The sequence below is a fragment of the Marmota marmota genome, unplaced genomic scaffold, assembly GCF_001458135.2.
Source record: "Marmota marmota marmota unplaced genomic scaffold, marMar, whole genome shotgun sequence".
NCBI classification, from domain to species: Eukaryota; Metazoa; Chordata; class Mammalia; order Rodentia; family Sciuridae; genus Marmota; species Marmota marmota.
The window spans coordinates 10504693-10516109 of NW_025999945.1; the positions used below are offsets into that span (position 1 = coordinate 10504693).

The 11417-nt window shown below is 39.2% G+C and overlaps 1 protein-coding gene across 1 annotated transcript; it reads left to right on the top strand.

Moving 5' to 3' along the window:
- Positions 1-8445: 8445 nt before the first annotated feature.
- On the top strand, positions 8446-10301 carry Tbc1d12 (TBC1 domain family member 12). The gene is given in 2 exon segments (XM_048801777.1): positions 8446-9191; positions 9194-10301. Coding segments are annotated over 2 exon segments (1059 nt in total). The 5' UTR covers positions 8446-8602; the 3' UTR covers positions 9664-10301.
- Positions 10302-11417: the final 1116 nt, after the last annotated feature.

Below are 11417 nucleotides of genomic sequence, written 5' to 3' on the forward strand. Positions count from 1 at the left end.
AGGAGTGCACCACCATGTCCAGCTGACTCGTCTAGATTTTAAATCTCAGGATTATACTATTTAATATTAGTTGAGCCTATTCTTGTGCTCCATCCCAAGGGGAGCTGTTTCCTGTAGATATACTCTGGCTTTAGATCAAAAGTACTATTCTGGTAACCACTTCCCGTTTTAGTTTAGTTACTAGCCTCCCTTGTTTTTTCTCTCTTCTTTCCTATCCTCCTAGTCAGTATTCTTGGTGAATTTTCTCCTTTTCCTTTTTTTTCTCCCTCAATCCCTGCATCCTAAATGGTTTATGAAAAGAAAAAAAAATCAAGCCATCAGTGTTTTTACCTAGTAGCCTAGATTCAGAGCTATTTTACTAAATCCCCTTTAAGAATTCATATCACACAGCTACATGTTAAAGATAATCACATCTTCTTTTCTTAAACATTTTAAAGTACTTTATCTTTTATCCCATAATTTCTATAATTTTCTAAGGTTTCATCCACAAATATTTCATAGAATTATTTAGTCACTGGGGTGGACTGGAAGCTGGTTAAACTAAACAGATTTTTTTTTCTTTCTTCTTCTTTTTTTTTTTTCTGTGCTTGGGATAGAACCCAAGACCTTGAACATGCTAAGCACAATAAGAAACATGGTTAAGTAAAGTCAGGATGGGGAATGGGGTGGAGGAGGTGTGGAGACTAAGCTTCATTAGTAGTCAAAGAAAAGGAATTTAAAATAGTAAAGAGAAGTTCTTTTACTTATATGTTTTAATATAGTCCTACTTTGGTGAGGATTTGGAAAGATGAGCATCTTAATATAATACTGGTGGGGCCTTTCTGGAGACAAATTTGATAATGTGCACCCAAAGCCTTTCAAATTGTAATTTAATGCAGGTTTAAGCATTTTATAATACATAGAATAAAATGATATTCTATCAGTCAGTACTGATTTAAGTGAATGAATGAATACATGAAGAAGGGAAAGCTCTTCCATATCATAGAATTCCAACTAAATGTACCAAAAATGAGTGAGATAGAGGTCATTTGGCAAACATCATATTAATAAATGCTTAAGCTTAAAAGTTATGGGAAACAGATAATTACCATGTCTTTGAGTATTTTCTCATGAATACACATTTCAAAACAACATGTGGTACATGATAAAGATATACAATTTTGATTTGTTAATTAAGGATAAAAGTATCTCTTCACAAAATACATACCAAGGGAATAATAGTAACTTTACAGAGCAAAAACTTGGTAGATACTGTGGCTGGGGTTGTGGCTCAGAGGTAGAGTGCTCACCTACCATGCGTGAGGCACTAGGTTCAATTCTCAGCACCACATAAAAATAAAAGAAAGATATTGCATCCACCTATAACTAAAAAATAAATATATTTAAAAAACTTGGTAGATACCATATTTACTAGGTTATTGGCATCATCAATATTGAGATATATCAGTATTATGTGACCCCTGATATGATGTATTGAGAAGGACACAATGTCACTTCTATGGTATTCTGACATAAAGTGCATGACCTGAATTTATTGATTTAATTAATTGTTAATTTAGTTTATTTTTTTTAACTGACACATAAAACCACAAATATTAATGGAGTACCATTGAATGTTTCAAAAATACAACCTGAAATTTCTTAAAAAAAAACATTAGACAAACCAAAATTAAAGGGCATCTTACAAATAACTGGCCAATCTTCTTCAAAAGTGTCAAGATTAGGGCTGGGGCTGTAGCTCAGTGGTAGAGTGCTTGTCTCGCATGTGTGAGGCCCTGGGTTTGATCCTCAGCACCACATACAAATGAATAAATACAATAAAGTTGTTTTTTTTAAAGATTTTTTTAAAAAGTGTCAAGGTTTTGCAGGATCAATTAGGTAATTTACAGAGACCAGTTCAAATTAAAATGTGAGTTTCCTTCTTCAAAATGATTAAGAATTTCAAGATAGCAACAGAAAAACATTAAACCACATGTAAGGCCTTGTATGACTCTCTAGGGAGTATGCCCACAAAGCTGGCCTGAGGTCATGAAAGGTAAGGACTGAGCAACTGTTTTGCATTGGAGAGGTAGAAGGAGACATGAAAACCAAATGAAATGCTTAAACCTGCATTAAATTGTAATCAGAAGAAATTTAGGGATAAAGAGCAAACACTGAGTATATGAAGGAAAATATCCCTGTTAAAATATAGGAAAAAAAAAAAACTACTTGCAAATAATCGCTGGACAAAAGAGCCTAAGAGGCAGAAAAGGATCAAAATGTAAAGATGCACTAAACAGCCCATAGATTTCTTTCTAACTTTCCAGTTTCCTATACGTTTTCTGGAATGTAGCAAAACAGGAACAAGACTATTATGAGACCATTAACCTCATGAAGCTAGGGACCAGCATTTGTTTGGACCACAACCCTCTGGCCTAATGGACCACCTGATCACCAGAGACATTGATATAAGCTGAACCCACATACCACATGGGACCACCTGATGGGAAAACTCAATCTTTCTCAATGTTTCCCATCCCAAGGAAAGTCCAGCTCCTCTGGATCATACATATTCTACCTAATTATGTACCCTAATAAAAGCCTGGCCTCAAGCCCTAGTAGCACATCTCACTCTTGAGATTGCTCTAAGAGTGAGTACTTTCTTTTCTTCTTCTTCTCCTTCCCCTCCTCCTCCTCCTCCAACTCCTCCTCCTCCTGCTCCTCCTCCTCCTCCTCCTCCTCCTCCTCCTCCTCCTTCCATTTATTTATTTATTTATTTGCTTTCTAATAAAACTATTCTTTTCAGCTAAAATTTGGCGTATCTTTAAATTTTTTCCTGCAATGTGGCCAGTGACTAGAAGGTTGGAGTAAATGTATTCTCCCCTTCTGGAAAGACCTCCTTAACCCCCGCCCCCCACATAGTGACAAGAACATTAGTAAAATAAGGTGAATAAGCTCTGTAGCATAGGTCATAATATTATATGAATGCTAATTTCCTGATATTGATCACTGTATTGGAGCTATGTTAGATATTAACATTTAGACCTTAAAAGCATATAGAAATATTTTATACTATTTTTACAAATTTTGGTAGGTGTTGGGGATTGAACCCAGGGCTGTATGTATTCTAAGCATGTACTGTACCACTGCCCTATACACCCAGTCTAATGTTTAATTAATATTATTAATATTGATTATTCCTGGGCAATGGTACAGAGCTTGTTTTTCATTTTGTCTGTTCATAATTTATTTTGTTCTACTGCAAAATGGCTTGCTTTAATTTGTTATACTTTTGTCATCAAAATAAAGATTTCATTGAAAACAATAACAAAAGAAAAATATTTAACCTACCTTAAGTCTAGCTTTATTTCTGGAAATATGACATTTAACAAACTTTTGTCCTCACACTGAATTTATGTAAAAACTCTTCACTGAATATAGCAGTTGTAACTACTTACAGAACCTATCATTGTTTTTACAAATCTGTCTATAATTTTAAAAATATGGGCTTATAGGTGTTTTTCCTCCAAATGTGTCTTCTTGAAACATAAAGAATATTTACAACTCTTGTTTCTTCACAATCTATAACTATGACATGCATTTGGTTTTTTTCGTTTTTTTCAGGGCTGAAGGCCTTGTAGGTGCTAGGCAACCAAATGATCTGCCACTGAGCTAAATACCCAACCCTATGACATACATTTGAAAAAGCATTTCAGAACATTATTTTAAAGAGTGAGCATTTAATCAATTTTAAAAATATTAGTAAAAAGTATAAAAATTTAAAAACTCTAATCATTCTCATTTCATGTCTATCCTTTTTGATCTTTTTAAAAATCTTTATCATGCTAGTTATGCAGTTTTAAAAATCAGTATAATTGTGGTATGCAATTTTTTTAATATTTATTTTTTAGTTTTCGGTGGAGGGCTGGGGATGTGGCTCAAGAGGTAGCGCGCTCGCCTGGCATGTGTGAGGCCCGGGTTCGATCCTCAGCACCACATACAAAACAGAGATGTTGTGTCCGCCGATAACTAAAAAATAAATATTAAAAAAAAATTAGTTTTCGGTGGACACAACATCTTTATTTTATTTTTATGTGGTGCTGAGGATTAAACCCGGCACCCTGCGCATGCCAGGCGAGCACACTACCCCTTGAGCCACATCCCCAGCCCCTATCTCTACTCTTTATCTAGTATTATTTTGTAAAATTTACCCATATTTCAACATTTTGTCATTTTAATTGTCTTAACATTTCACTGACATCTAGTTTTACCTTCACTTTCCATATTATTGACTCAGATAGGTTATAATTTTTAATTCTAAAACATTTTGCTAAAAGCATTTTGTACAGCTTTATCTTACTCTTTGGGATGATTTCCTTATGACAAATTCCCAGGAGTAGGATTAGAGTGCCTCTTAATATGTAGCATCAGTTTGCTTCCCCAAAGGATCAGTGCACATTTTAAAAGCATTTCATCTGTCTCTGGGTTTGTGGCTTGTCATGCTGTGGTTTACCAAACAGCAGCTGCTTTGTGATTTTACTATCATTCATTTCCCACACATCTCACCCTGCTGAGTTAATCTGCAATATGCATCCTTTCAATATTTGTTATCTAATTATAATCCACAACCTTAGTCCTAGTCACTCTCTTTTACCAGCTGGGGTTTTACCAGGCATGCATGGAACGTAAACTATTTGCAGAAGTTGAAGAAGATTTCAGTAGCAAATCAAATTACATAGTCTTTTACAGATGGTACATCTCTACTATTGTACAAAACTTTCATTTGGATTTTGATATCGAATTTTTCTACATGTCAATCAAAGTCAAAATGGACATTCTGACTGCAATTTGTTTAATCTGTTTATCATCAAAGACTCATAGCTTATATATCAGTATAGATTGAGGACAATCTATGATTATTTTAGGTCTTGCTAGTGCACACTGATACAAAACAAATAGCTGTTAGGGGCTGGAGTTGTGGCTCAGTGGTAGAGCACTTGCCTAGCATGTGTGAGGCCCTCAGTTCAATCCTCAGCACCACATAAAAATAAGTAAATAAAACAAAGGTTAAAAAATAGCTGTTATGTTAATCTTTCATTCATTCATGAGCAATGAAAACTGCATATATTACAATAAGCATAAGACAGTTTCTGAATCATGGTTTTTTAAAATATTTTCTTAGTGATGGACATAATACCTTTATTTATTTATTTATTTATTTATTTATTTATTTTTTATATGGTACCAGGGATTAAACCCAGTGCCTCATGTGCTAGGCAAGTGTTCTACCACTGAGCCACAACCCCAACCCTTAATCCCATGGTTTTGAACTACATTCTCAATCCTTTTTATTTTGAGACATGGTCTAAGTTACTGAGGCTGCTCTTGAACTTGCAATCCTCCCACCTCAACCTCATGAGTTGCTGGGATTACAAGTGCGTGCCACCATGCTCTGCTACAGTACATAGAAAATATAAATTTTCTTCATTTTTTAATTCCACACTGAGAAAATTGTATGGTTGAAATGGGTTATCATGATTCATTAATCCTTTGCTGTGACAGGAAGGAAATGACCAAAATAAGCCATTTATAGAGAAACTGAAGTTTTAAAATAGTATGATTTCATAAAAGGAGAAATATAGTGGTAGCTAGAAAGGAATAAGTTAATTAGGAATGATTTGACAGCAGGAAGAAAATTGCAAGATAAAGTTTCTAGGTGGAATGGACGAAGGTAAAAAAGACAAATGATTCAGATTAGACTCTCTCAGATACCCTCCTCTTTATCTTCACATAAATATCTTAGTCTAGACATCTCCTATATTGTTAAATTTTTTTTTATTTTTATTGGCTCTTTTTAGTTAAATATGCTAAGTTAAATTTTTTTAAAATTGAGATGAAATGTACATAACATAAAATTAACAATTTTAATTTATTTTGCTACCAGGGATTAAACCAGGCAAGCTTTATCACTAAGTCTCTAGCCCTATCTATCTATCTATCTATGTGTCTGTCTGTCTGTTTGTTTGTTTATTTATTTATTTATTTTCTAGTATTGGGGATTGAACTCAGGGGCACTCAACCACTGAGCCACATCCCCAGCCCTATTTTGTATTTTATTTAGAGACAGGGTCTCATTGAATTGCTTAGCCCCTCGCCGTTGCTGAGGCTGGCTTTGAACTCAAGATCCTCCTGTCTCAGCTTCCCTGGCTGCTGAGATTACAAGCGTGCACCACCTCTACCGGCCCTTTTTATTTTTTATCTTGAATCAAGGGCTCACTAAATTGCTTAGGATGTCACTAAATCACTGAGGCTGGCCTTCAACTTGCAATCCTGCTGCCTAAGCCTCCTGAGTCTCTGGGATTACAAGCGTGTACTACTGTGTATGGCAAAATTAACCATTTTAAAATATAGAATTCAGTGACATTTAGTACATTCACAATGTTGTACAACCACCATTTCTCTCTAGTTCCAAAACATTTTCATGTTCACTCCATATTCATTCATTTTATTTCACCCCAAAATAAAACCTTATATCCACTGGGCGTCATTCCCCCTTCCCCCAGTGGTTGAAAATCATTAATCTGCTTTCTGTTTCTATTTACCTATTCTGGATATTTCATATAAATGGAATTATATAACATGTTATCTTTGTGTCTTGTTTCTTAGCATAATGTTTTTGAGATTCATCAGGTTGTACTGTATCAGTACTTTATTCCTATTTATAACTGAATAACATTTTATTATATGAATATACCAGTTTTGGTTATCCATTTGGGTTGTTTTCAGCTTTTGGTTACTATGATGACTATTATTGATTTGAACATTCATGTAAAACATTTTTGTTTTGAACACCTGTTTTCAATTCTTTTAGATATACACCTACTAGTAGCATTGTTGGGTTGTATGGTAATGATATGTTTGACTTATCGAATAACTAATGAGCTATTTTTTAAAGTAGCTATACCATCAGCAATTATTACCTTTTCCACATTCTCTCCAATACTTGTTATTTTGTTTTTTTTTTCAAAATTGCTAAAGTGCTTGTGTGTGTGAAGTACTATGTCATTGTAGTTTTGATTTGCCTTTTCCTAAAGGTAATATGACTAAATATGCTTATTAATATCTCATTAACATCTTCTTTGGAAAAATATATATTCAAGTCCTTTGCCCATTTTAAAATTGGTTTGTCTTTTAATTGTTTAGTTATGTGAATTCTTTACATATTTTGGAGTACTACACTATCAACATATATAATTCAAAAATATTTTTTATCTCTTGCCATATTGACTTTTCTACCTGTGTCCCAGAAGTCATTTCTTCCTCCTGAAAGATCCTAATAACAAATTAGGATTATTATTAGGTCCTAATAATAAGTCATTATTATTATTATATACTATCAGATCTAATAATAAATGTAATTTCTAAAGACTCCACAATACTTTTTCCTGTGATTTCTACTTCATTCTTCCATTTTTGTCTTTGCTTTCACTGACACAGTTCTAGAATGAGAGTTCTATATTTGCTGTTCATCTTATTTAGGACTGCTGCCTGACTCTTTAATCTTTTGCAATACAATTTTTTTTTTCTATTCTGAAATAATGACATCTTTGGGTCACTCCACCTTGTTCTTTCTTCCAAGGTTTGATGTCACTTATTATTCATCTAAAGTTTCATTAGCAGATGACTAATCAACCTGCATTTCCAAACCTAAACCCTAACTTAAGTTTTTGGAACTCTTAACTGTATACTAGACAGTTCCAGCCTTTTGCTTTACCAGATGTTTCCTCTATTAATCAGGAAAAATTTTTCCAACTCTATTTCCTATTTCAAACCACATCAGTTTCAGTTTTATAGCTTTGTAGTGATTGTTGGTTCCTCTATCGCTCCTTGGTTCGTTGTCACATCTTGTGATTTTATACTTTAAATACATTTCATTTCTATTCCCTAGTCATCACCTCATTTTAATCCATCATTGGTTGCTGAAATTATGATTAGTCCTTCTCCGCCTGATTCCACTTCTTCTCCCTCCTTAGGTAATAACAGAAACAATGTACCGAAACGCGGTTCTGGGAAAGAAAGTTGACTTTCGTAGTACTGTCGAAGATGCAGTGGAGAAGATAATGCCATGAAGCAATGAAATCCTTTACTGTAGCGTAGAAGGAGGCAAAAATCGTAAAATTGACTAGTGACCAATTAGAGCTGGAAGGACACTAACATCCTATATTTTACTCTTATAAATGAAGTAACGCCAAGTGAGTTTTTTCTAAGAGAGCAATACCCGCGCTTCTGTTAAGAACTGTCAACCCTTGGAGTGCGCAAACCAGCCTCCACCAACCAGACGCCAGATCCCAGATTGGCCGCCCGAGTCGCTCTAGCTATCGTCTCTATGGTTCGGGGAATCTCCTGGTCGCAGCTTGACCGGTCCGGCTTTTGCGCGTGCGCGAGCCCGGGCACGCGCCCGCCCTCTTGCAACTCCCAGACCCCGCGGGTGGGAGGGGTGGGTCTGGCAACGTTGCGGCGGCCGCGGCCGCAGCCCTAGCAGCAGCACCCAGGGCTGTTCTAGGCTAGCCTGTGCCGGCGAGTCCTTCGCCGCCTGCTCCGGCCGCGACTACCCGGCCCTTAGATGGTGGGTCCGGAGGATGCCGGAGCCTGCTCGGGAAGAAATGCCAAGTTGTTCCCGGTTCTGGCGCCGGAGCCCGTGGGCCAGGACGGGAAGATGATCCGGGCCACGGGCGGCTTTGGCGGAGGCGTCGGCGCTGTGGAGCCGCCCGAGGAGGCTGAGGAGGAGGAGGAGGAGGAGACGCCGCCTCGGCAGCTGCTGCAGCGTTACCTCGAGGCAGCGGGGGAGCAGCTGGGTCCGGGGCTCTGCTACTGTCCCCTCCCCGCTGGCCAGGCCGTCGCCCCGCCGCCCTCGGCAGCCCCGCGTTCCGGCACTTGCCCGCCGGGATCCGGCTCCAAGCACCGCGGCGCGGAGGCGGCGGATCCTCGCGCGCCGCGACACGGAGGCATGACCAACGGGGACTCGGGCTTTCTGCTGGGCCAGGACTGTCGTGACCTGGAGGAGGCTCGAGGGCTGGCTCGCGCCGGCGGCCCGGAGTCGCGCCGCCACTATCCCTGCGGCCGCCTCCTCCTGGAAGGGCCTGGCGACGAGGGTGCGGATGGCGCTGACAACCCGTCCGACTGGGCCGCGCCGCTGGAGGACCCACTGCGAAGCGCTGCTTGGCAGCCTCGGACGCTAGAGAGTCGGAGGGCTCGGGCAGCGGCTCAGGGGAGAGCCCCGCCGGCAGTGGCGGAGAGGACTTGGAGCCGCTACGAGCCAGCGCCGGGGCTTCCGAGGAGGGCGCGCCCCCCTCCAGCTCGGCCGGGAGGACTAGTGGGGGTGTGGGCGCGGAGCCGAGCCACGGCTTCCCTGACGTCCACTTGAACTCTCGGAACACGTTCGAGGTGAGCCGCTGCCAGAGCCCCGGCGACCACTTGCCATCGGTTGGGCCGCCGGTGCCCTCGCCTGCGGCAGAGCAGGGCCCCGCAGGGACCTCGGCCCGGGCTCGACGGAGTGGTGGCTTCGCCGACTTCTTCGCCAGGTACAGCGCAGGCTGCGCGGGGCCTGGGGCGGGGCCGGGCCGGAGCCTTCCGAGAGCTGCTTGGATGGCTGCCTCCGTGCGGCCCCCGCGCGTCGAGACTTAGCTTTGATTTGTCACTAGAGGAAAAGGAACTGGGTCGGCTTTGTGTTTCGGGTAGGAGAAGTTGGAGCTCTGTGGAGAGCAAATCTTTCTGTCGCCCGGAGGCTGTACATGCATTCACACCTGGTCTCTGTGTATTCAGGTCTGACCAACCTGCTAGTGCTCTATCTGCGCTTGTCTCTTCCAGAAAAACATAACCTGGGCCCCGTTTTCTTTCTTTCTTTTTAAATATTTATATTATAAGGATTTGGATGGGCCGGGGGTCAGGAGAGGCCTACAGATTGTGGTTGTGAAAAAGAAGGGAAATCATTTTGCAGAGCTGTTTATTTGCGTGGAGTCTAAGACCATTCAAGTAGTTTGGGAATTCTTGAAAGTAGAAGTGGTTGTATTTCATAATGTTTAGTCATTTGTTTCAGTGGCCTTTACTAAAATACAGTTGGTTTGGTGTTTAGAATTAGATACCAACCTGTTACGCCAAATAACTATAGTTCTGTATCTAGGAAGGCCCTTTTTTCTGCTTCTCCTAAGTGAGCCTCTTTTTTTCCCCCTACTGTGTGACCATAATTGTTATTTCTTATTCCTCTTTTATTGTCTCATTTCCCCTTCTTGTTTAAATTTACAAATAAAAGTTTCTTAAATCAAGGGTGGGAAATCCTGCTATTGCGTTACTCATAGAACAAAATATATGGTAGTGAACTCTGTAGTTGCAAAAATATATTTAAAAATTGTAGAGGCAATTCTAAAATGTTTCAGTGTGAGTTAAATTTATGTATTTGTGACACATTGTGCCCTTCGGTGTTCATATTTTGATGTCAGGTGTCAGGCAGTTTTAGACCAGGAAAAGACCTTGGAGATCACCAATTCAACCAGAGTGCCCTGTGTGCTTCCTTTGTGCCAAGCATTAAGAACAGATATGATTTGCACAATGGTCTCTGAGGTGAAGGTGGAGTGCAGGGTAGTGGGGATTAAGTTGGAAAACAGATACTTGTATCTGCATTGTAATTTATGAATAGCAACAAGGAAATTATATTAGGTAGAAGCTTTCATCTTAGCAGTAGACAGAATATTTGTCAAATTAAAATTTTCCTTCAAATTGTCTAATAGGACTTTTATTAATATAGCTTGATGACATTTAATGACTATAGTATTTATACTATGTACTGGATTTAAAGTCAGAAACTTGGGTACCCTAAAATTAATTTCTTTAAAAATTTTTCTTAATTGAGATGTAAGTGTCAAGACTCCAGAAGTCATTGCTTCCTTTATATGATTTTCTGGGGAAAGGACAGAGTCAGAGGCACAATTTTTGTTTTAGTATTTAGCTAAAACCGTAACTGGATTGTAAACACATTAGAGGCAAGGACTGTGAAGTTTTTTTAGTCTGAATCTACAAATCTAACACTGGTATAAATCCTACTCAGGTAAGATTGAATTGGCAACATTCATGGATTCCTTTTGTTATTCTCTAGTGAGTAATTTGGAACAAAACCTCCATCTTCAGATAAAATAATCAGAAATAACTTTCTTCTGTGTATAGTTGTCATTCTCAACTCTGAAGCTCCTGATGAGGGCTTTTCTTGGGATTGGCTTGTCCTAGAATGAATTCTTCTTGGGTGCAGCTTCTACTCCTGATTGAAGTTTCAGATGAGGAAGCTCACTACCTAAAGAAGTTCAGTTAGCTAGTTGTGGACTGGGATGAAAAGTTGGCTCTTGATTCTCTTTCCCCATTACAATCAGTTACCACCTCTGTTCATTTTA